Below are 24,727 nucleotides of genomic sequence, written 5' to 3' on the forward strand. Positions count from 1 at the left end.
CTCCTGCTGTGCTGAGCATGTGGGGCAATAGGCGCTGATAACTGTAAAGGTCTGATGTGTGACACAGCATCTGTGACTGGGTGAAGCTTCCACCTAGGGGTCTCTTCCCACCGAGAGCATGGAGGGGAAGAGCGCCTGCAGCAGAGACCACAGTGAGTGCTGACATGATCAGCAAGAGCTTGTTACCAGCATAGATACGGACAAAGAGGCTGTTGTGGGTGGCTTATGGATCATTTATTGCTCTAGTAACTGGAGTAGGTGGGGTTCAAGTAATCCAAGTGCATTCAACAGTGGAGGCAGGGCCCAGCCCAAGGAGGGAAGGCCTTATGGGAATTTCCAGGAGGCAGGGGGCTGTGAGACCACCTGTCTAAAGGCCCCTCCCTCAGTGTTGTGGGAGGGAACCACTGGACCAAGAATCCAAATGAATACAGGGGCTAACTAAGGAATAACAGGGAGGGGAGATCCAGATGGAGACACTGCGCAGAGAACCCCAGACAGCCCCCACTACTCCTCAAACCTGTCTAAGGAGCAAGGGGGTGCCACACAGAGGAACTCTGCCTGGATGCATGAGACCAGGGAGGACCAGAAATAGGTCCCAATCACAGAGCACCCCCTCATCCAGTATCCTCCTCATGGTGTATATGGCCACTTTGTCCAGGGCCAGGAGGAGGTCTCAGTATCCCTGGTAGGGTGTGAGACCAGTGTGGCATAGAGGCAGACCCACGAGGGTTCCTCACCTTCTTTACAGGTGGTAGATAGTCCCACCACTTCATATCAGGGCAGGACATGAGGGTGTGGAAGTGAAACCTGGAGCATAAGCAGGTATAGTTGTTTCCTTGGCAGTTTGAAAACAAACCAGTTGCAGGGTGTGCAGCTAGCTTAGATTATGGAGGCTGCACACCCTTGCCTGCTTACCTGCACCACAAAGGGGTCTGTGCAGGGCCTGGAGGCTGAAGACAGGGATCTGGCTATGGAGGCAGACCAGGCCCTGTCCTCCCTCCTCCAGGGGAAGACTCAGAACCCTGCAGAAACCCAGTGCAGTTCTGACCAGAAGAATTCCAGAGCTACCCTCGAGCCAGGTTACAGCAGGGGTTCCATGGCCAAGTTGAGCCAGCACTGGCTGGGGGAGGGAGTACTGTCCTTGGCAGGGAAAGTGATTTGGCAGCAAATGAGTGTGGGATAGGGTTGGAATGAGGAAGGCCCCTGCCCACCCATGGACAAACACTGCCTCCCCTTCCAAAGAACAAGCTAGTAGCCCTTCAAGTCCCGTTGCTGGGGCCAGTGACTTATCAGCCCCTACAAGACATCAAATGTAATCCAACTGAGGTAGCAGAGAGCCCCTCCCTAGGGTGAGAGCTGCTGGGATGCAGCAGTTGGGCTGTGCACCTCTTTACCAAACAGATGGGCTGGAGGGAGGCTTAAAGCCCTGAGGCCAGGATGGGGGCTTAGAGAGAGGATGTTCTACCAGAAGCTATTTGAATGAAGAAACCCAATTCAACACAGAATTATGAAGTTTTCAAGTGCTTCCCCCTGTCTGAAATCAAGAAACCGCATGGCTCAGACTGGGGCATTATGCCCTATGGACCATAGGGTACCCCAGTAGTTGGGAACAGGACACATCAATGGAAACAGACTCACTGCTGCTCAGCCCTTTTGGTGGGGTCAAACCCCTCTCCTTCCGTGAAGATAGGATGAGGGACTCTGGCCCTTTGACCATGACAGGCCAAACTGTCACAGCAACTCCCTGGAGTCAGGGAGCATGTCATGCTTGATGGCTAACTCCAGCCAATCCTCCAACTGCTGCAGGCACAGCCTGAACATAGAGCCAGGGCCAAGGTTCCAGGTCCCAGTCCTGTCCCCTTGGAGAGAAAAACTGAACAAAGGGTGCAGCCTGTCTGTGAAGACAGGAGGGGCAGGGGCTCTTCTGTGTCCACAACGGGGCCAAAGGACAGAGACTTAGGGGTCCGGGATCCCTGCTCTGTGGCAGGCAGAAGCTGGCTTAGCCAACTAAGTCCTTTAGGATTGACTTTTCAGAGGGTGTGAGCTTTTCAGAGCTGTGCTTGTTGGTCCCTCAAGTGTCTAGTCATCCTCTGAATCCTACCAACTCTAGGCCTTACTGATATCTTGGCACAGTGAGTTCCATAGGTTTGCAGGACAGCAGATGAGAGGAAATGCTACAACGGTGCTGCCTTTACACCTCCCTGAGTAGGAAGTGCTAGTTCTGCCTTGCTGATGCCACCTCTCAGTGGGTGTCACCTCTCTTGCCTCCAGGCCTTTGCATTTGTCAGAAATACAAGCACCAGAGCCATGTCCTGTGCTGCTTAGGACCTGTCAGACTCTGGTTCTGGCTCTAAGAGGAGGAGATGATGGACCTCCTGACAGGAGACTCTGGGCACTTGCCATCCAGCCTAGGTTCCAGTTCAGATGCTGGAACTGGAACCTAGAAGCAGGTTGAATTGTGGCTCAGACAGATTCTTGGGCTGTAGCAGGATTAGGGTCCCAGTTCCTGGCCTGGCAACAGCACCACCTCGTCCAGCCACAGCAGGTTGAGTGGAGCTGAGCGCAGCTGGCATCTGTGAATGCGGCGCAGCCGCAGTAGGTAGAGGATAATGGCCAGCAGCACCACCAGAATGCAGACGAAGAAGAGATAGTGATTGTAAACGAAAGAGAGGCGGAGCCAGGGGCTGTGGGCCTGCCGGCTGCTCTCCTGCCGGAGATCCCTAGGTAGGGAGGAAAGAGAAAGGAAGAGGTCAGCACCCACCACTGAAGAATTGACATGAAAGGTGGCAATGCAGCACATGCACCTTGGCTTACTCCCTGCACTTACAGTGCCCCCTGCTGGGAAAGGTCAGGCTCTCCCCTTACAGCCAGCGCCTTTGCCTTGTTCCCTGCAGTGCCATTGCTGGGACTGGAGTAGCCAGGAGCTTGAGCTGATGCGCGACTGCAAGGTGGAACAATCTTCTGAGGGTCGTGGAGGATTCTCCTTCACGGACAATTTTTAAATGAAGATGAGATGTTTTTCTAAAAGCTCTGCTCTAGGAGTTTCTGTAGGGACGTTATCTGGCCTGTACCATACAGGTCAGATGAGATGATCGCAATGGTCCTTGGAATCTATGAATCCCCTCAGACAATGTCCTGCCCCTCTGCAGGCCAGACACTGGGGACAGCCCCTGGGCTCCCACCTCAAATTTCCTTTACCTGAGTGGCAGAAACCGTGTTTTATAGAGAATGGCTCCCAGGGTCCACTGCACCTCACGGTCGTACACCAGCTGGGCCGTGTGCAGGCTGGAGTAATCCAGGGGAAAGTGAAAGCCCTCATGAAGGACTTGGTACATCCAGGCAGATTTAAAGCACTGATACCTACAGACAGAACACATGGGACAATCGGCCAGATGCCAGGGCCTCCTGCTTCTGAGCGCCCCAGGTGCTAGACACACACTGACTGGAGCTCCAGCTATGCTCATGGTGAGGGGAAGCTCCTTACTTGACCCGATGCTGGTCCGCATGTGGCGAGTACAGGCCCTCTTGGAACCGTTCAGTCAGCATTGACCAGCTCAGGCCGCAGTAATCCTGAGGCAGCAAGGGAGAGAGAGCACTGTCAGTGGAGACTGGTACCCCTCCCTGGGAGGCAGAGGGCAGCACCAGTGACACTGGGCACAACGTAACACCAGCACTCTCCTCCAGCATAGCAAATAGAATCACAGAAATGTACGGCAGGAAGGGACTTCAAGTCTGTCCCCCTGCACTGAAGCAGGGCCAAGTAGCCCTAGACCATCCCTGACAGGTGTTTGTCCAGCCTGTTCTTAGACACCTCCAGTGATGGGGATTCCACAACCACCCTTGGAAGCCTAGTCCAGAGCTTAACAACCCTGATAATTAGAAAGGTTTTCCTAATATCGGATCTAAATCCCCCTTGCTGCACATGAAAGCCCGTTACTTCTTGCCCTACCTTCAGTGGACATGGAGAACAATTGATCTCCACTGTCTCTATAACAGCCCTTAACACCACGCCCCCCCTCACTCTTCTTTTCTCAAGACTAAACATGCCTAGCTATTTTACCCTTTCCTCACAGGTCAGACTTTCTAAATGTCATTTTTGTTGCTCCCCTCTGGACTCCCTCCACTTCATCCACATCTTTCCTCAAGCATGGTGCCCAGGATTGGACACAGTGCTCCAGCTGAGACTTCACCAGCGCCAAATAAAGCAGGACAATTATCTCCCATGTCTTACATACCACTCGTGTTAATACACCTCAGAATGAGATAAGCCTTTTTGCAACTGCATATTGATTCTCAATCTGCGATCCACTCTAACCCCCAAATCCTTGTCAGCAGTACTGCCATCTAGCCAGTCAGTCCCCATTTTGTGGTTGTGCATTTCAATTTTCCTTCCTAAATGAAGCACTTTGCACTTGCTTATTGAATTTCATCTTGTTGAATTCAGACCAGTTCTCCACTTTGTCAGAGTCGTTTTGAATTCTAATCCTGTCCTCCAAAGTGCCAGCAACCTCCTCCCAGTTTGGTGTCATTTGCACATTTTATAAGCATACTCTCAGCTCCCAGTCATTAATGAAAATTTTAAATAGCACCAGACCAAGGGCAGACCCCACTAGACACGTACGCCCTTCCAGTTTGACAGCAAACACAGTCTTTCAACCAGTTGTGTGCCACAGTAATTTTATCTACACCACATTTCCCTAGTTTATGAGACTGCACCAGAAGGCTCACTAAAAACCAAGAAAGCCCATCTATTGCTTCCCCCATCCACTAGGGCAGGGACCCTGTCAGGGAAGGATCCCCATGGGAGCTAGAGAAGGGTCAGGGTGGTACAGGTGAATCTGGGCGCAAAGTAACATGCTCATCTCCCAGCACAGCAAATCCCATCCCCTGGGTCAGGGGGTGCTCACCTGGGCAGCGCGGGTGAAGCTGGGTGCATGGTAGTGGCCCCCGAGACGCAGCACATCCTCAGTACAGTAGAAGAATTCAGAGAAGCCATAGAACTCGCTGTTGTTGAAGTCAATGGGCGCCTGGTAAGTGTGGGTCAGGGAGGCCTGGCTGACGTTGACCCCTGCCAGCAGAGGGTGCAGCAGCTGCGCACAGGCCTGCCAGTCTCCTTGCCCTCGGACATGCAGGGTCTGGCCACCCCTTTCTGCTGTGTCCTCGAGTCCCACAGGCAGGCAGGGATCCAGAACGGGTGTCTCGGCACTTGTTCCCGTCTGCTGGGACTGCAGCCTGGAACAAGAGCCAGGGAAGAGACTGATTAACCTGGGGGGGCGCGGAACTCTGCACTGACAGCTATGCCCCCTGTCCCAGCCACTGGAAATACCCCTCTGAGTGCTGAGTCTCCCCCTGCGAAGAGCAACACCCCCTGCTGGGCACACCCCAGCAAGCGCAGCCCACCTGACAAGCACACGCTGCCTTTGGGCGTGCACACAGCTGCCAAAGGGACACCCTGCCCACCCAGTGGGAGGACACAGCCCCAGGCCTCAGCAGCAGAAACAGGGTTACTGGCACTAGACTATCCCTGAAGCTCTGGCAGGGAGGTTTGCTCTGGGCATTGAGTGTCTCTGGCCCTGGCTATAACCCCACATGGCATTCCAAGATGGGTGCGCGCGCGAGAGAGAGAGCCTGGATCAGCGTGGAGGGGGAGAAGACTTGCTGACATGGGCTCCTGCAGTTGGCTCATCACACTGGGGGATGTGGGAGAGGCCAGGCTGAGGGAGGGGAGGAACTGAGGCACAACAGACTCCAGGGTGCAGTGGGTACAGGGGAGGGCAGCACTGTGCTCTGGGTGCTATGGCCACGTGTGGTCATACAGCTGCACTAGCTACTGCCTCTTCGTCCATCTGCCTGAACCTGCTGCAGAATCTCCCCCTGACTGGCACAAGCCAACACCTCCTCCAGTCCGCAAAGCTGTGCGGAGGGCCCTGGTGCCATCCAAGCCCACGGTGGGGTCCAGAGAGAGGCTGGCATGGGCTGCAGGGAGGCACTGCCCACACAGCAGGGAGGCACTTGGCATCAATCCCTGGAGAGGATGGGCAGGAGAGCTGAGGCATCAGCTGGCTGGAGGGAGCTCAACACCATATCACCACCCTCAGGGAGATCTCATGCAACAGGAGAGCATCCCATGAGAACAGGCAGGTACCCTGGGTGAGCACTGAGGAGTCAGTCCCCCAAACATAAAAACAAGGGCAGAGAGCCCTGGGCATGCCCCTCCAGCTGGAGCTGAGATTCCCTCCCATGAGCCTGGGGCTGATCTCCAGGGGAGTGCCTAGAACCCAGCCCCCGCACAGGCTGGGCTGGCCCTCCAGAGCCAATGGTTGTTAGCATGAGCCAACAGAACCCTGACTGCCCATGTGCTGGCTCCCGCATACTCAGAGACAGAAGGACCTCCAGCTCCGATGCAGACCCATGGGGGATAGCCCTGCAGACTAAGGGGGGGCCATTTTAAAGCAGTCATCTTACACTATCAGCCTTTAAGCTTCTGCAGAGCGTGCTGAGATTAGACCTCACACAGGTCACCCTCCTGTTATGGGCCCTACAGCTTCAGGGGCTGGGATGTCTGAGGAACTCCCCTCTGCAAGCAGGTGCCAGTTGGGGTCTGCTGAGCCTGGGGCAGCGTTACCTGTTGTGCGCGCGGGTCTGGTTCAGCACAAGGTCCTCGTAGCGCTGCCGTGCGAAGTTGCCCCCAAAGCCCAGGAAGGTGCTAACGTAGACACGGTACACATGCTCCGTGTGCTGGACGTCACAGCCCAGGTTGAACTCAGCCAGCAGGCTCTTGGCAGCCTCCTCCTAGGGCAGAGAGAGGGGTGAGCAGCAGGGCCAAGCCTGGGGACTGCAAGGGCTGCTTTCCTGCCCTGGCGGCAAGATACGCACCTGCTGTGGGGAGGAGAAGGTCTCCATGCTGGGCACCTCGTAGGCGATTTGCAGAGAGGCACCACCCATGTCCAGGATCCCCACTGTCCGCTTCCGTACCAGGGACTCCGCGTGACCCCCCAGGGCCACAGTGATCATCGCATCCTCCTCTGCGGCCCACAAGAGTAGGTTAGCAGGACCCTGGGACCAAAGTGCCTCCTGCCCTGCACACCCCCGACAGGGTCCCAGGAACCGACCTCACAGGGCGGCCTCCCTGCCCCCTCAGCCCCCAGGTCAGGGCCTTGGGAATCAAACTGTGGGGGGGACAGGGATGGGGCAGGATCCCATCTGGTTGCTACCTAATGCAGGGAGCTCCACAAAGTGGAATAAATGGCTGACGGCAACTAAAGAGATCTCACCATCCCTGCAAGCCTCTGCTCCTACAACATCCTGAGATACTAACTCCAAACACCACCCCATCCCATCTTTACTGTCCTGCCCCCTCCCCCTCCCATCGCTACCCCACCCCCTACTGACTCCCTGCTCTCTACTACCTCACTCTCCCCACCCGACTGGGGCTCAGGGACTCTTCCTCCTCTGCGGAGGGGGACTGGTGCCTTGGAGCAGGGGCTATCAAGGTGCCAGAGCCTGGTTTGCTCTGGGTGCTGGATCAACTCCAGCAGAGCTCCACCCGCCCCAGCCCCACAAGCTAGAGAGAGATGCAGGCACTGGCTGGACTCACCCTCCTCGTGATCGAATCTCCCCAGGACAAAGTTGATCCCAATCCAGGCATAGACCCCTGAGGGGGAGACACACAAATCAGTGTGTTAGGCAAAGCGCCCACAGCAGCCAGGATGCTCTTGGAATCTGCAGTTTCTGGACTGCAGAAGGACCAGCACTCGGGGCGTTCTTTCAGCATCTGACAGGACAGTTCCATCAGGTCTAAGGGAGCACAGTGCTCAGCCGACTGGTGAGTCTGCACTATCAGTTCAGTGGCCGGGAATAGTGTGTACAAAGACCCATCGTCTTCGCCCTGCCTATGCTGTCTGGCCTCAGAGCGAGACCTTCTGAGAACATGCACCGGGGCTCCCACAATGCCTGTGCAGCACTGATCCCCACTCTGGCATCTGGCCCTTCCTCTCATACAAACAATAATTAGCATCACCTGCTCGCAGAACCACACTCCCTCCGCAGGAGGGAGCAGCCAAGCCACTTCTTACAGGCATCTAGGTCAATAGTGGCTCCAGTGAAGTCTCATCTCCCCCAGGCTCCCTACTCATAACACATAGGTATTAGAGGAGCTAGGTACTGTTACCTTCCTGCTTCCCTGAGATCACTTCAGCTTGTGACTCGGAGAAGAGAAAATCAAACTCCAGGGGCACATTCCTCACCAAGTCCTCCAGGATCGCAGCCTGCTGTCTGCAGAGGGTATAGGAGACAGGCAGTGAGTGTTTCAGTCCCCGCAGCACAAGCATTCCCCCACTGCCCACAGGGAACACAGTGAGCATCCTGCCCAACAGCTGCCTCTCCTTCCCTTTGGGTTAGGGCACAATGAATCCCCCTCAACATACCCATTCTGGTTTGGAGCCGAAGGGTTGGGATTTCAGTTACTTCATTTGAGACTGAAATGTTGTCCCTCATCACAAAGGCGGCAATGACTCCAACACCCCCATCCACACTCTTCCAGGATTCCTGAAGCCAATCCTCTATTCCCACACTGAGCTCCCCAAGTCATCCCCTCTGCCCCCAGCACACCTGCTGGCTAGTCTCAGAGCAGCATGCTCCTTTCTCCCTTGCATGTGGCACCAGGGTTCTCTCAGGAATTCCCTGCCCTCCTTGGCTCGCCGAGTGACTGGGTGCCCCCAATGCCAGTGGAACCCAGTGACACAAGCAAAGTGCAATGGGGAGCACTCACCTCTCAGGCAGCAGCCTCATGCCTGCCGTGCACAGGATGTAGAGCGGAGTCTCCTTGTGCTTCTTTACCGGCACATGAGCTGCAGCGAAGCTGAGCAGCGGGCGCATGTAGTGACTGGCTTGCTCAGGAGTTGTTGCCAGCACAGAGATCCCTGCACGGGGAAAGGGGAAACGAGTACGAAATCAGTATCACATAAACGCATAGAAAGGCAGCCTAGAATTGCCGCTCTGGGAGCAAAGCTCTGCCACTCAGCCACAGGGCAGGGACTAGGAGCATGTAAACTGCCCCTTGGTCTGAGGGAGGCGAAGGGGCGAGATCACTGCCCCAGACTACAGAGTGGACGAGCTCCTTCACCTGCATTGCCTTCACCAGCCCTGTCCTCACCTGCACGAAAGGAAAAGCAAGCGATCAGTCCCCAACCCTTGCAGTAGGGGCTCACGTGGGGAAGAAGGGGGCACAGACCTGGCTTGATTTTCTTGACAACAGGCTGGCTGTTCTGGTCTCTCATCTGCTTGATGTCTAGAAGGTCATGAGGATTCCCATTGTGCGGTGGCCAGAAATACACAAAGACCCGGGAGCCACTGCTCCCACAATCAATGACAATCCCGTAGTTCAGCGTTGAGTCCTCCGTGTCTGTAGCTTGCAGGTCTCCCACCCGTGCCAGGTACCTGGGACGGCAGAAGAGGGAGGATCAGTCCAATAGGCAGGAGGAGCAGAGGGCCACCCCAGGCACAGCCCCACAGCAACATGGGCATGGCCAAGGTCAGTCTAGCATGAGTGCTAGGAGCCAGCCTACTCCACACAACACTGCCTTGCAATAACGTGTAGCGCTCTGCCTCCTTAAGGGTGAGACCTGGATGGGCCTTACACAGGGAGGGAGAATGGAGAGCAGATGGGACGAGACAGCAAGGACTCAGTTCCACCCGGGGTGCACTGGGAGGGATCCCGTGCAGTCAGGGCAGTTGTGATGCTGGGAAAATTCCACTCACAGCGTCTGTAGCTGGGCAGGCTCCTCAGACACCACCCCAGCAGCCAGGAGAGGTGTCTACCAGCTCTCCCCTCTGCAGGTCTGAGTGCTTGCACCAAGCATTAGCCATCAGCCACAGGGGGGCTGGAGGCTACGAGACTACAAAGGGGTCAGAACATCAACCAGTCATTGTAAGAGTCAGGGAGGAGTCACCCCGCACACACATACACCCGTCAGACAAGGGCACTGTAGGGGCTTGGCCATGGCTGATGGCAGAGTCCGGGGACATGAACTTACCAGCAAACCCTAGGAGGGCTTCACCCCCGCACAACGTCTGGTCTGTCCTTCCAGAGGCCAGAGGGCAGACTGATGGGGCCTTCTCTCCTCATTAGCCCACTCTGTAGGCTCTGCTGATGCTGCACAAAGCACTTGCCCTCTGAGCTCTGCTTCCAAAGTGGCAAGAAAGCTCCAGACTCCCTCAGGGCACTGACGAACTCTTCTGGATCCTCAAGGCAGGAGATCAATATGGCTGATTGAGCCCTTCCCTCGCAGGCCCCCCGCCGGCTGCACATGCAGCTGGGCATGTTGGCTGAGTCAGCGCAATGCTAGCTGCCCGCACGCAGGGCAGAACCAGGGGCTGCAGCTTCCCTTTTCCATTAGTAAAAGGCCTAACAGAATTAGGATGCCCTGGCTCAGCACCATTACCCAGCCCAGAGCATCCGCTTCCACGAGGCTCCGATGACCCCCAGGCTATAATATGGACAATAAACAACCTCAACTCAATTACAGCGGCACCAGGGGGACATCCCTGCTCTTCCCTGAGCCCCAGAAGCTGGTGCGGAAAGTGGAACTGCCTAGCACAGAGCTGGCGCCTCACTGGCCCTGTGCTTCTGGGGTAATTGTGTTACAGCCAGAGCCCTCAGCACTCTGACAAGGGAGGGGAAAATTACTGACCTTGTGATCCTGCGTCCCTGGAGATGCTGCTCCAGCAGGACTCACTCTGGCCTCTCAGCCCTGCCATGCAAGACCCCTGGAGCTCCCCCAGAGCTTACGGGCAGCAACAGCACAGCAGTTTCACATGCCACTCCCTCCCGAACTTTCCACAGTCCCTCCCTTATGCAGGACACAAAATTCCCAGGAAAAACAGCCAAATCAAGAGGCTCAACGTCCAGTGAGGCATGAAAACTAATGGGCTGGGAAAAGAGACACCCCTTCCACCGGGGGTGGCAGAAGGGAGCATCCTGATGGATGAGCTCTTCAGAAAAGCAAACCAAGGCCCCAATCGTGTCACTATCTCAGCACTGGCAGAGCCGTGCCTGACTGGCCATTTCCCCTTCTCTACAGATTCCATCTGTGCAGGATTCTCCCTCCGGGGGCATAAGGAGCTCAAGGGATGCTCCAACCAGAGAGAGAAGTTGCAGTGAGAAGCAACAGCCACAGGAGGGGTTTCTTTAATCCACATGTAGAAACACTGACCCAGAAAGGACCAAATCCCTTCTTACAAGGACAGCTTCAGACAACATTCAACACACAGGAGCAGCAGCAATTAGGGACACAGCCCTATGCAAATGGTTGGCCAGCTGCGAATATAGTGCTCCCCAAGAGAGAACAAAGCTTTTCCTGGGGGGCAGGAGAGTGGCCTCTGTGTTTTGGAAATGAGTTCTGTAGGGTGGAGGGGCTGAAACAGGACTCCTTCTTGGTAGCCAGAGCAAGCACTGACACTTGGGGACGTCGGGGAGAGGACCACAGAGCAGCCCATCACATAGCTGTGATGGAGACACTCCTGAGATAGGCTGATGCAGCAACCTAGTGTTGCCTTCTAGTTTCAGGCCAGCCAGGTGACAGATGCAATGTGACATACAGTCTGACATCCTTAGCACTCTTGGGAACAGCACTGGCCACTGCATTGGTGCCTGGAGAAAGAAGAAGTTGGGTAGACTTGCTGAGGGATTTAGTCCACTCCAAGTAGAGCTCCAAGGGTCTTTTAACTTTAAATTCCACCATCATCTTGGAGAAGAACTGTGGGTGAATGCAAAGCACCACACTTCCCTTGCTGGATGCTACCCGTCAGGTTATGGGGAAGATACGGGACTCAAGACCAGGGGTCACCCAGAGAGAAGTAAACTGCATAACGTTTCTGTCATCTGTCCCGTTCTTCAGAGGTTGGACAGAAAAGGGCTAAGTGGCTGGGAGGTCCAACACGTGCACCTTCATCCTCACTAACAACTTCCTGGGGGGGGTTCAGGCAAAGAGTGAAAGCAGGGCACAGAGCTCCCTATCCTAGTACAATGCTTTGGTTTCTCTGAACAATTTACTATGAGCTGTTGTCTATAAACAGAGGGCGACATATTGTGTGTAAGCAGCTTCTGGGCAGTCTGAGAAATTTAATTTCCTTACTTTTTATTGTAAATCCCCCTTTCTGAAGTTTACTGTCCCAACCCTCTCTCCCCTGAGGATGCTAAACTTGATATTGTTGTCAAGACCGCCTAGTAGATCAACTGTGCCTCCTTCTTAAATCAGCTGTTGCACGTTCCTCAGGACTAAGATCAGAATAACCTCTCTCCTTGTGTGCTCTGGAACTAGTGGTTTCAAGAAGCAGTTGTTTCAGGTGTCAAGAAATGGCTTCTCTAAACCTTGTCCTGCTGAGACATGTCACTAACTTATACCAAGTCACACGTTATTACTGTTTTCATTAGACTTTGATCCCTCTCCACTTTATGCATTCAGTCTCCAGTCTCTGGGCAGAAGGCTGCTAACGCGACACATATTCTCATTCTTATGGGTTAGGATTTGTAGCCATACAGATCCTCCTATGTGGTCCTCTCCCCTCAAAAATTCTCTTGCTAGATTCTACGGAATCTTCTCTGTGTCCTGGTCTGCTGCCCTGCCTTCATGGCATAATCTATCCTGCCTGCATAATCTAATCCATAGCCAAGTCACACAGTGTTCCACTCATTTGTCATTTCACCACATTTCTGAAATGCCTGTGATGCCAAGCTCCCCTTCCCTTGCCAGGCACAGCAAAGAGACTCCAACCCAGGGCTCACTCACCTCTCAAACTGCTTGTCTGGGTGGGGAGAGGAGCCCCAACGGCGCAGATCTGCGGCTGCCATGAGCAGCAGGAGACAGACTCCAAGAAAGAGTCCCAGCAGGGCCAGTCGCTGACGGGGACACAGGCTCACCAGGGGCACAGTGAAATGCCATGATGCTGGGCACAGGCAGGAAATGCTGATTCTGAAAGAGGACAGAAGGGAGCACTGAGAGCACAAGAAGCCAGCAGGTACCTGGAGGATCCTACAGGGCCCTCAAGCCCACACTTCCTCCTACTCGCTTACCAGGAATGTCCCCAGGCACTCCTTCATAGGTGCAGATGCACTGTCCAGCCTGTCACTGGCTCCCACAGTGTGCTTAGCACTGTCCACACCCTAAGGCGGCAGGAAGGGGTGCATAATACACTGGGGTGTGATGGTCTGTCAGTTATACATTATGCTAGTGTATGGATTTGGGGGTTGGTTTGTTTTTTAAAAACCCAGATTTCTCCTCTACCTCCTCCTCCCACTCCATACACACCAATTAAGAACATAAGAACGGCCATACTGAGTCAGATCAAAGGTCCATCTAGCCCAGCGTCCTGTCTACCGACAGTGGCCAACGCCAGGTGCCCCAGAGGGAGTGAACCTAACAGGTAATGATCAAGTGATCTCTCTCCTGCCATCTATCTCCACCCTCTGACAAACACAGGCTAGGGACACTATTCCTTACCCATCCTGGCTAATAGCCATTAATGGACTTAACCACCATGAATTTATCCAGTTCCCATTTAAACGCTGTTATAGTCCCAGCCTTCACAACCTCCTCAGGCAAGGAGTTCCACAGGCTGACTGTGCGTTGTGTGAAGAAGAACTTCCCTTTATTTGTTTTAAACCTGCTGCCCATTAATTTAATTTGGTGGCTCCTAGTTCTTATAAATAACTTTTCCTTGTTCACTTTCTCCTCACCACTCATGATTTAAAGGGGGATATAACAGAGGGATGTAAAGTCTCCTCTTTGCCAAGCTGCAAAGTTCTAGCCTCTTTAATCTCTCCTCACATGAGACCTGTTCCAAACCCCTAATCATTTTAGTTGCCCTTCTCTGAACCTTTTTAGTGCCAGTATATCTTTTCTGAGATGAGAAGACCACATCTGTACGCAGTATTTGAAATATGGGCATACCATGGATTTATATAAGGGCAATAATATATTCTCAGTCTTATTCTCTATCCCCTTTTTAATGACTCCTAACATCCTGTTTGCTTTTTCGACTGCCGCTCCAAGATCTCTTTCCTGATTAGTTGTAGCTAAATTAGCCCCCATCATATTGTATGTATAGCTGGGGTTATTTTTTCCAATGTGCATTACTTTACATTTATCCACATTACATTTCATTTGCCATTTTGTTGCCCAATCACTTAGTTTTGTGAGATCTTTTTGAAGTTCTTCACAGTCTGCTTTGGTCTTTACTATCTTGAGCAGTTTAGTATCATCTGTGAACTTTGCCATCTCACCTTTTACCTCTTTCTCCAGATCATTTATGAATAAGCTGAATAGGATTGGTCCTAGGACTGACACTTGGGGAACATCACTAGTTACCCCTCTCCATTCTGAAAATTTACTATTTATTCCTACCCTTTGTTCCCTGTCTTAACCAGTTCTCAGTCCATGAAAGGACCTTCCCTTTTATCCCATGACAGCTTAATTTACATAAGAGCCTTTGGTGAAGGACCTTGTCAAAGGCTTTCTGGAAATCTAAGTACACTATGTCCACTGCATCTCCACCTCTTCCCCCACCCCACTCTGCAGCCTCTCTAGCAATGCCCTCCAGTCTCCCTTCCCTCCCACCCCAGCACTGGATCCTTACTACCCTTGAGATGAGCTAAGGTAGTGGGACAGTACCATGACTATAGTTAAGGCTGAGACTAACTTATTGTTTATAGTAGCCAAATTTCCTAAGTGTTCTAAAATCCAAATGCTGACTTGGATGGTCTTGAAATTTGGGGCTGGGGTAAGGATAGCAACCCAAATAGGAGGACATTGGAGCAAGGGCTGCCCAAGACACAGATGCCCTTTCCCTTCCCCCCCAGAAAAACATGTGATATCAAAATTTTACAGTTTTCATAATATTTTGGTGCATCTGGGGTTCAAACTATGGCTCTGACTCTCCCCAGCCTGCTATCACCTGCTCAGGATTGATCATAGCTTTTGTCAAACACCTACTACCCCTTTGGGGAAACTATATTTTTAAAACTATTCAAGGAGAAAAACTGGACTTACAATGTGGCTTGAGCAAAACCGACAAGCTAGAGAAAGTCATTTGTGTCTTTGAAGCAAGACTAGGCTCTTGCAAGTCAGAGTGTTTCCAGATATTCTGACAACAAAGTAAGTGGGTGGTCACTGACCCAAAGCAGCACCCACGCACTGCCAGTTTGAGTCCTACCTTTGCAGCTCTCAGAGACTGTGTTCAGCACATTAGCTGCTCCTTGCCTGTGTTCTGCATAGGTGTTTTCTGGAAGTTTTGCTTAAGAGCAACACTTCTGGTTTAAGAGTTAATATTTCAAAGTGCTCTAAAATATATGTGCAGACTCTGATTTTACTCTAGAAGTATTGTTAAGGAAAATAGCATTAAGGAAATTGCTGGAAGATGGAGACTCTAGTCAGTAGCAGCATTAGTGTAATATAATCGTACTCCATGTTCTTCACCCATTTTCTGAACAACAGGACAGAGTGTTGATTGCTCATTACAGCCATCTGTAACCCACGCAAACCGGCTCCCACCGCCGCTCCCCCCTGCCTCTCGCACCCATGACTGGACAAATGTTAACTGGTCACTGAACCTTGAAATGTGTGTTAACTACTTATGCTAAACAATCTGTTTCATTTTGTATTTAGCTGCGACACCCTGAGTACATTTCCCAGTCCTGAAGAAGAGCTCCGTGTAAGCTCTCTCTCACCAACAGAAGTTGGACCAACAAAAGACACCCCACCCCCATCTCTATAACATCCTGGGACCAACAGGACTACAACAATACCACACACACAACTTTCTATATATGCAGCCACAACCCAAGGGATCCCACCTATCAATTTCACCCCTCAAAGTGCTGTAGCCCCTGCCCAAAGGGGGTCAAAAGAAATGTCAGACACCAGAAAAAAGTAGTCACCTGGCCCTTTCTAAGTTTGGGCAAACCTCAGAGGATGTCCCGCCCCCGGCCTGCTACAGACAAACCGGGCAGCGTGCAAACGGCAGGAGGCAGAACGGCCCAGTGGTTAGGACACTAGGCTAGGACTTGGGCTCAAGTCTCTGCTCTGTGTGATGGCCTCCGCTCCCCACCTGCAGCACGCGGCCCTGCCTCCCACGGGCGGCTCTCGGCAGCTCCCACGGGCGGGGAACACGTTCACCACCGGCAGGACCCGGCGCAGTAACGCCCGGGCTCCGCCGGGCCCAGGACAGAGCTGGGCGGCCGCGCAGCGCTGCCGTGTCCCTGAGCTGCACCGGGGCCCTGGCGGCACGTGACCTGCCCGCCGGCCCGGGGCGGCCCGGCCCGCGCCTCTCAGCGCCGCACTCACCTGGCCATGGGCCCCGCCCTCGGACTGGGCAGCGGCACGTCACCTCCCGGCCCCCCTGGCCTGGCCAGGGCCTCCCCCCGGCTGGGCCGCCCCCGCCATCAGCCGGGCTGAGCCAGTGGCGGGCAGTTCCCCGGGCACCGCGCCCCGGCCGCTCCCGAGCGTTTCGCCTCCAGCCGCGCCGCAAGGGGCGCCCGGGACAGGGCAGCGGTAACCACGTCACCAGGGCGACAGCAGGCAGCCAATGAGAGGCCACATGAAGGGAGGGGGCGGGCTCCCCAAGTTTCGCCGTGTGAATGGATCGTGTTGGACCTGCCCATCTTTCCAACGCCCAATCGGTGCCCGTCCTGAGACGGAACCCCGCCCCCACAGCAAGAGGCGCCAATCAGAATGAAAGGGACTCCGCGTTGCCCCCGCCGGCAGAGCCCAACGTTTCCTTTTACGTCACGGTGGTGGCCAATCAGACACCGAGTCTCTGATCTCTCGCTCCCTCTTTCGCGCATGTCCCCCGAGTGCGGTCCAATGGCAGAGGCCGCAGTGTGAGTCTGCCCCTTTGGGCGGGGTCATTTGCAGATACGCGCTTAATTTTGGGTCTTAGCCAATCGCGGGATCAGCTAACGCAGATCCCGCTTCCTCCCCGGGGCGTCACCATCATGAAAGAACCAATCAGGGGCTATCAAACCAATTACACGCCCGTTGGAACTCGAAGCAAGAACCAATCAAGACCCGGGATTCTGAGTAGCAGCCAAAAAACCCAATAGCCGCTCCTCTGCCATGATCATTGCGATTTTGAGGGAAAGGAGGAACCAATGAAGCTCGAAGGGAACAAAAGGTCAAAGATCGGCTGCCCAATAGGCTCTTCAGATGGACGGGAGAAAAGGATTAGTTGGCCAATAGGCTCTGTGGATGGGCGGGGCTGAAGACATTACTGACCAGTAGGGGTTGTGGATGACTGTGTCGGAGAGAGCGACTGCCCAATGGGAACTGGGCATGTATGGAGGTTAGCGCACGGCTAACCAATAGGTATTGTCGGTAGGCGGGCGGATGGCGAGACTGGCCAATAGAGGTTGCCGATGGGCGGGGCGTACCTTGCGCTGGCCAATAGCCGTTGAGGGGGCGTGGCAGGCTGAGCGGGAGCCTCCGGCCGTTCGCGGCCCGTAGCTGATACGGCGGCTCCCGGAGCTGGATCGGAGGCCCCGGCCGGCACCATGGAGCTAGGGGCGGGCGCGGGGACGGGCGCGGGCCCCGGGGGCGGGACGGAGCCGGGCCGCATCCTGCTGCTGCTGCTGGGCGGGGGCCACGGCTGGGCCCGGCGGGGCGGGGCGGAGGCCGGGCCCGGGCCCGGGGGCTCCGAGGCGGCGCGGAGGCCGGAGCCCGGCTCCGACCCTGACTACGAGGCGCTGCCGCAGGGCGCCGCGGTCTCCACCCACATGCTGGCCGGGGCCGTGGCGGGGGTGCTGGAGCACTGCGTGATGTACCCCATCGACTGCGTCAAGGTGAGGGGCCGGGCCGGGCCCCTTCTCCCGGGACCGGCCCATTCTGCCCGGCCCGGCGTCCCGCCTGGCGCTGCAGCCCGACCCGGGGGGACAGGCCCCTTCTGCCCGGCCCGGCGGCCCGCCTGGCGCTGCAGCCCGACCCCGGGGGGACAGGCCCCTTCTGCCTGGCCCGGCGTCCCGCCTGGCGCTGCAGCCCGACCCGGGGGGACAGGCCCCTTCTGCCTGGCCCGGCGGCCCGCCTGGCGCTGCAGCCCGACCCCGGGGGGACAGGCCCCTTCTGCCTGGCCCGGCGGCCCGCCTGGCGCTGCAGCCCGACCCCGGGGGGACAGGCCCCTTCTGCCTGACCCGGCGTCCCGCCTGGCGCTGCAGCCCGACCCGGGACCAGCCCTTAGCCTGGCCCGGCATCCTGCCTGGCGCTGCAGCCCAACCCCGGGGGGACAGGCCCCTTCTGCCTGGCCCGGCGGCCCGCCTGGGCTCTGCTGCCGGGCCCGGGACCAGCCCTTCTGCCTGGCCCGGCGTCCTGCCTGGCGCTGCAGCCCGACCTGGGGGGACATGCCCCTTCTGCCTGGCCCGGCGTCCCGCCTGGCGCTGCAGCCCAACCCCGGGGGGACAGGCCCCTTCTGCCTGGCCCGGCGGCCCGCCTGGCGCTGCAGCCCGACCCCGGGGGGACAGGCCCCTTCTGGCTGACCCGGCGTCCCGCCTGGCGCTGCAGCCCAACCCCGGGGGGACAGGATCCTTCTGGCTGACCCGGCGTCCCGCCTGGCGCTGCAGCCCGATCCCGGAGGGACAGGCCCCTTCTGGCTGACCCGGCGTCCCGCCTGGCGCTGCAGCCCGATCCCGGAGGGACAGGCCCCTTCTGGCTGACCCGGCGTCCCGCCTGGCGCTGCAGCCCGACCCGGGGGGACAGGACCCTTCTGCCTGACCCGGCGTCCTGCCTGGCGCTGCTGTCAGGGCTCTCTAGCCCATCCCCGAGCGGCACGAGGAGAACCGGGAACCGGGGCTGGGCTGTCCACAGGGTCATTCAGTGCGTGTAACACCCGTTTCTTGCTACACTTTCAGACACGGATGCAGAGTTTGCAGCCGGAGCCTGCTGCCCGCTATCGGAATGTGCTCGAAGCCCTGTGGCGGATCGTCCAGACAGAGGGTTTCTGGAGGCCGATGCGGGGCATGAACATCACGGCCACTGGGGCCGGCCCTGCCCATGCCTTGTATTTCGCCTGCTATGAAAAGTTAAAAAAGACATTGAGTGATGTTATCCATGCTGGGGGCAATAGCCATGTGGCCAATGGTATTGATCCTTCCTGCACCGCTTCCCTGCACCACCATCCCTGAGGGGCTAGAGCAGCTGAGGGCAGCTTTGCTGGCTGGGGCAGTAAAGTCAAGGGCAGGGGCAGCCCCAGAAGCCAGGTCTCCTGTGCCCCCCCCAGGATTATTCAGTAGAGATCAGTCTGATTGTCAGAGCGGTTTCTGTCCCCTGCCTGGTTACCATCTCCCAAACACTGCCCTGACCTATACCTGCATAACTCTATACCAGCCCTACTGGAGAGCTCCGTGTCCACTCCTCTGCACTGGCTGTAAGGCAGGCAAGGGCTGTGCAGCAGTGGCTACAGTGAATCAAGGGGAGAGCATGAGTGGCACTAGAGGTGCTTACTACTGTTTAGACCTATTCATGGGGCCAGATGCAGCAATGGGGAAAATAAATGTGGCCCAGCTAATGGGAGGGGGGAGCAGGGGGTGTGTGTGTTTAGTTCTTTGGGCAGTCAGGAATAGGGGCAAAGTAGGGGCCAGGGCTTCCTCTGTGGCTCTCCAAGGTGCTGTTATGTCACTGATTTCCTCATCCAGCCCAGGACACGGTTTCCTTGGTGATGCTGTGCCAGGGTGATGGTGGCCAACTGGCAGAGAGATGTGACTGGTAGCAGCGGCCAGGGCTGATGCTTAGTGCTGGTGGGCTTAAAGCATTAGACATGCTGCACTTAGGCTGGTCTGCTCAAAATCGAGCAGATGTCCTAAGCAATGTCCTCTCTCCAGTCACTAGCTGGCAGCCCATCTGTGCAGTGCTCTGGTTCCACATCACCCTTCCCTACCAATCCCAGCGCTGGGCAAGGGGAAGTGCTGTACTCGTGCCTGCACCTGTTCTTAGACCTGTCTGAGATGTTCCCAGGTATCTGGCTTTGAGGAACAGGTTAGTGGGGCTGGGAGCTGGCCAACACCTGCCCCTTGCTCACAGCAACACCTGTGGATGGGAGCTGCCTGCGGGACTCCCCCTCATCTCTAGCTGGGATTGACTGCAGCATAGTGGGTAGGTAGAGTGGAGCAGGGTTCAGGATGCAACCCTCAGCGTTCCCGTGCCTCATTCCCAGTGGAGCTTTTGACTTTCTCTGGTTCCCCATGCTGCTGTGCTTGAAGAGATTTGGGACTCATTGGACCTGCATTGGAGGGTGTATTTCACCCTGGTGGATACGTAGGGATCCTGACTATGGAGTGGTTTCTCACTCTGGGACACAGTGAGGCATGGTCCCATAGGGTCCCTGTGAGTCTGTTTGCATCTTCTCTCTAGTAGGTGCTGGGATTAAGTGAGGCCTAGTTGTCTCCATAAGGACCTGGCAGATTATTGCACTTCCCCTCAATTTGTGGGTTCTGAAGTGAGGGGTTCCTGGCATCTGGCCCTCTTCTTGGGCAGGATGTGGTGGCTGCATTAGAAATGTACCAATCTTCTCCTTTCTGGCAGTGGGTGTCTCCCTCTTCTCTGGCGAGGGGCCCTGGAGCTGAGTGGAGCCTCGGGTCTCTCGCCCTCTCCTCCCCTCACATGTATCAGTTCTTGTTTTACAGGTGCAGCGGGGTGTGTAGCAACATTGCTCCATGATGCAGCTATGAACCCTGTGGAAGGTAATGGTGACCCCGTGCCCACTGCAGGGGAGGCTTGGTAGGCGGGGGTGAGGGTGTGTGTTGCTTCCTCTGTGAGGGAGCTGATTTCATAACTGCTGTGCTCCTCTCTGTGCCACCAGGGGGCGCTCTCATTCTGTCCTAACTAGGGAGAGTCCTGCAGAGAGCAACCTCCCCAGCCTAGGGCCCAGGCCTGGGTAGCTAGCTGAGTGGTATCCATTTAAGGAGTTGGATTAGCCAGAAGGTTTCTATTCTAGGAAAAAGGAGCCAGCCTCAGCCTGGGGAATCTAGGGGCAGCGAGTGAGGGAGCTTTGAACCCTTCCCCCCAAGGGGCTTGTCATGAGGATCATCAGAAAAAGTGACAGCTCTAGTTAGTGGATCTGAATTCAGAATACCGGTGATTTGGGCTGTGGTGAGTGCAGTTCTCACCTGGGCCCACCTGTGCTGAGGGTGTGAGTGCTGGGAGAAATTGCTCTGTGGAAGCAACCTTCTCTCAAGGTCCTGTATCCGCTTTGCAGGGCGTTCCTAGAAGAGTCTTTGCAAACCCTGGGTTGTGAGTTCAATCCTTGAGGGGGCCATTTGGGGATTGGTCCTGCTTTGAGCAGGAGGTTGGACTAGATGATCTCCTGAGGTCCCTTCCAACCCTAATAATCTATTATTATTATTAACTGCATACTTGCAGCCAAATGCCTCATGAGTCTGAGTGCACCTGCAGAGGCAAGGAACTGGGCTTGCCCATTGCTTGGATGTTACTCCCCAAGAACATGCAGGTGCTTTTGGCTCAGTATATGACATTCCCTCCCTGTGGTGGGACTGATCCCTATGCACCGCACTTAGGTGTGCTCTGGCTCTTTCTGCAGGACATGGGGTGGTAGGCCTGGTGTCCCGCCCAAATTCCAGCTGTGTTGTTTGTGTTCTATCTCCTAAATCCCCCTGCTGTCCCAGTCAGAGAGTTTTCTGCTCTGCTGTGTAGAGCTGGAGTTTGGCTCTTGAACAGCTGCTGTTTTCCACTCAGAAGTGATCAGGGCTGTGGCTGTAGATGAGCACATGTATCTGCTGGCTGAATTAGTGAAATGCTTGGGGATATTCTGGGATGGAAGAGTCTGTAGAAATGCATGGATGTGCCCAGATGCTGCGATCCATCTGAGAGACGGACTGATGTTCTCTGACTGCCTCATAGGTCTGTAACAATGGAGGGAGGGATTGGTCTCCCCAAGGAAAGACGTAGATGCTTGGCGCTGAGCTCAGTGTGCGAATGCTGACTGAAGTGAAGTGTAGCAGCCCTTGGTTGTGCAGCCAGATACTAATACAGGGAGGTAGCTGGCACCCAGCAAAGAGCTGTTCTAGCTAGATTCCTGGCTGGGTGTGGGGCTGCTGGGAGATACTAATCTTGAACCAGGGTTTTTCTGGTCTTAGTTGTCAGTGGTCTCTGAAGCCAGTGAGAGTAGAAACCAGGGTGCTCCCTAGCCCTATACTCATCCTTTCTCTCTCTCGTTATCCCCTCGGTGGCTTGGCCACTGAACGCTATCGCTAACTGCTTGCTGCTGCCATCTGCCCCAAGTGATCAAGCAGAGGATGCAGATGTACAACTCACCGTACCAGCGGGTGACAGACTGTGTGCGGGCCGTATGGCGCAACGAAGGGGCCAGGGCCTTCTACCGCAGCTATACCACCCAGCTCACCATGAACATCCCCTTCCAAGCCATCCACTTCATGACTTACGAGTTTCTGCAAGAGCAGCTCAACCCCCAAAGACAGTATAACCCTGGCTCCCATGTGGTCTCAGGGGCGTGCGCAGGTGCTGTGGCCGCTGCTGCTACCACGCCATTGGACGTTTGCAAAACGCTGCTCAACACCCAGGAGTCCCTGGCCTTCAACTCCAACATCAGTGGACATATCACAGGCATGGCCAATGCCTTCAGGACGGTGTACCGAGTGGGCGGTGTGACCGCCTACTTCCGTGGGGTACAGGCCCGGGTCATTTACCAGATGCCCTCCACAGCCATTGCTTGGTCTGTGTACGAGTTTTTCAAATACATCCTCACCAAGCGCCAGGAGGAGCACCGGTCTGGGAAGTGAGTCAGAGCTTGGCCCTGCTCTGGGCCCACATAATCTCCCCTCCCTGCCTCTGCCTCTCGGTGTCGCCCCTTTGGTTTGGTTTGGTTTGTGCTGGAGATGGGGACGCAGGAAAGCCCTTGGGTTCTAGCAAGGCCGTCTCTTGCCTGGGGCTGCTGCAGCTCTGCTCAGACAGCACAGCCTGCCCCTGTCCCAAGAACCCTTGAGTGATGTCATCCTGGAAGCTACAGCCCAGGTTACCTGCCCTTGCATTTCCACTAGGAGTTGTGTTCCTGCTCTTCCCCTACCAAATCTCCTTGAACCTAAAGCTTTATCTCTCTGGAGATAACAAACACCATGACCCACCACTGTCAAGTCAAAGCTCAGGTGCTCAGGAAAGGTCCTTGCCGTTGCTTGGAGTGCCAGCGGCTGTTGCCTGCAGTGCCAGGGGCTATTGGCTGGTTTCTGGCTGGGGGAAGTGTAAGCTTAGCCGTTGTCTAGCAGCACGCACACACAGATGCACACCTGACACCAACCACCCTGTTGCCAGCTGGCAGGAAGGATTGCCTGGGAGGGGAGTTCATAGATTTGTGGTTGTTCCTACTCTTGGCACTTCCAATAAAGAATTCTGCTTTATTGTCATGTCCCTTGTTACTCTTGTAAAGCCCAGCTCCTGGGGTCTGGCTTGGGGCCTTTCAACAGCTCTTCAGCCAGTGTTATGCAGTTGTACAGGCTGTGGATGGTGCTTCCATCTTGCATGATGGGGAGATGTAACTAACTCTGCTGAGCTGCTGAAAGCTCCCCGCCTGGAGCTGTTAGGGGGGAGAATGTAGCAGGGGAGTTGGGAAATGGGCAGGGTGGTGGTGAATGTGGGGCGATGGGGAAACGGCAGCAAAGGAAGGGAGACTGAGCTGGCTGATGATCCCTATTTGGAGAAATGGGACCAGGCAGCGGGCAGTGGGATATATGGGCCGAGAAGCTCTCAAGGTATGGCCCTCGATATGGAATTGTTCCAGAGTTCTAGGCAGGGCTGGGTTCCTGCAGATTGTGGAGTAAAGGGAGGAGGGGGTAGGTGTAGGGGAAGGGCCTCTGCCTGCTAGTCGAGGAGGAGTGGGAGCCTTGGCTGCCCTCTAGAGAAGGTGAGAGGGACCGTGGTGCTCAAGGCTGTGGATGGGTTATTTATTGGGGGGGGGGGCTGTGTCAGGGGGGTCAGGCCCCATGACCTATTGCTCAGCAGCTGGCGTGGATCATGAAAAGGTTTGGGGAAGGCTGCCTGGGATTTTTCTGGGCTACAAGACTGATCTTCCACCAGCTGCCCTGCATGAGTGTCTGTAGGGTGGGGTGTGGCTGAAATACAGATGCTCTCGGGACAGTTCACCTGTCCCAGGAAGGTCAGCAAGGCGCGTGGGTGAGATGGGGAGGGTGTGAATCAGAGCAGTGGGTGGCATTTTGGGGGCTCTTGGCTTCATGCAGGCTAGTGCTGGAGAGGACTGGAGCTACAGCCCATAACTCAATTGCAGTGCTCTCCGCAATGCTCCAGGAGGGGGCTGCAGTTTTCTGCCCATGGGGAGATGAGCCAGTCGCTGGGCCTTTGGCTGAGCCAATGTATGTAACATCACCTCTAGGGCTGTCTCCTGTGCCGGCACAGATATGGACATAGGGCTGATCCAAAACTCATGGAAATAAATGGAAAGTCTTGAATGGCCTTTGGGTCAAAGCCTCCTTGGTGAACAAGTGTCTTGCATCTTAACTTCACTGATACTCTGGGCCCTAAATACCTTCCTGCTGCCCTCTTTGTTCTGCATGCAGTGCTGGGAAGACGGCTGGCTCTGTTTGCCATGGGAATGTAGGAATTGCTGTATTGGACCAGAGCAATGAGCCAGCTAATCCAGTGCCCTGTCTCTGGCAGGGACCAGTCCTAGGTACTTCTTGCACTGACATGCAGGGGTAGGCGAG

The 24,727-nt window shown here is 55.5% G+C and overlaps 2 protein-coding genes across 7 annotated transcripts; one reads left to right on the forward strand and one right to left on the reverse strand.

The window, feature by feature from the left end:
* Nucleotides 1–212: 212 nt before the first annotated feature.
* ENTPD7 (ectonucleoside triphosphate diphosphohydrolase 7) lies at nt 213–16,455 on the reverse strand. 5 transcript variants are annotated; one of them, XM_030569006.1, is made up of 13 exons: nt 16,341–16,455; nt 12,789–12,971; nt 9,233–9,438; nt 9,125–9,154; nt 8,771–8,921; nt 8,171–8,274; nt 7,598–7,654; nt 6,877–7,025; nt 6,626–6,792; nt 4,908–5,232; nt 3,485–3,570; nt 3,199–3,360; nt 213–2,720 (listed from the first exon to the last, which is right to left on the reverse strand). In XM_030569006.1, exons 1-13 carry the CDS (start codon nt 16,346–16,348, stop codon nt 2,492–2,494), a joined length of 1,857 nt encoding a protein of 618 aa, XP_030424866.1. In that variant the 5' UTR covers nt 16,349–16,455; the 3' UTR covers nt 213–2,491. The 5 variants fall into 5 exon arrangements, 4 of the variants coding, with proteins under 4 accessions (XP_030424866.1, XP_030424867.1, XP_030424868.1 ...); XR_004001210.1 differs by having other exon boundaries at nt 2,629–2,720; nt 2,828–3,360; XM_030569007.1 differs by lacking the exon at nt 9,125–9,154.
* Nucleotides 16,456–17,681: 1,226 nt separating this feature from the next.
* On the forward strand, nt 17,682–22,895 carry SLC25A28 (solute carrier family 25 member 28). Of its 2 annotated transcripts, XM_030569464.1 has the most exons (4): nt 17,682–17,833; nt 18,893–19,121; nt 20,663–20,719; nt 22,278–22,895. In XM_030569464.1, exons 1-4 carry the CDS (start codon nt 17,768–17,770, stop codon nt 22,793–22,795), a joined length of 870 nt encoding a protein of 289 aa, XP_030425324.1. In that variant the 5' UTR covers nt 17,682–17,767; the 3' UTR covers nt 22,796–22,895. The 2 variants fall into 2 exon arrangements, with proteins under 2 accessions (XP_030425324.1, XP_030425325.1); XM_030569465.1 differs by lacking the exon at nt 17,682–17,833 and having other exon boundaries at nt 18,976–19,062.
* Nucleotides 22,896–24,727: the final 1,832 nt, after the last annotated feature.

The sequence above is a fragment of the Gopherus evgoodei genome, chromosome 7 (assembly GCF_007399415.2).
Source record: "Gopherus evgoodei ecotype Sinaloan lineage chromosome 7, rGopEvg1_v1.p, whole genome shotgun sequence".
Taxonomy (NCBI): Eukaryota; Metazoa; Chordata; order Testudines; family Testudinidae; genus Gopherus; species Gopherus evgoodei.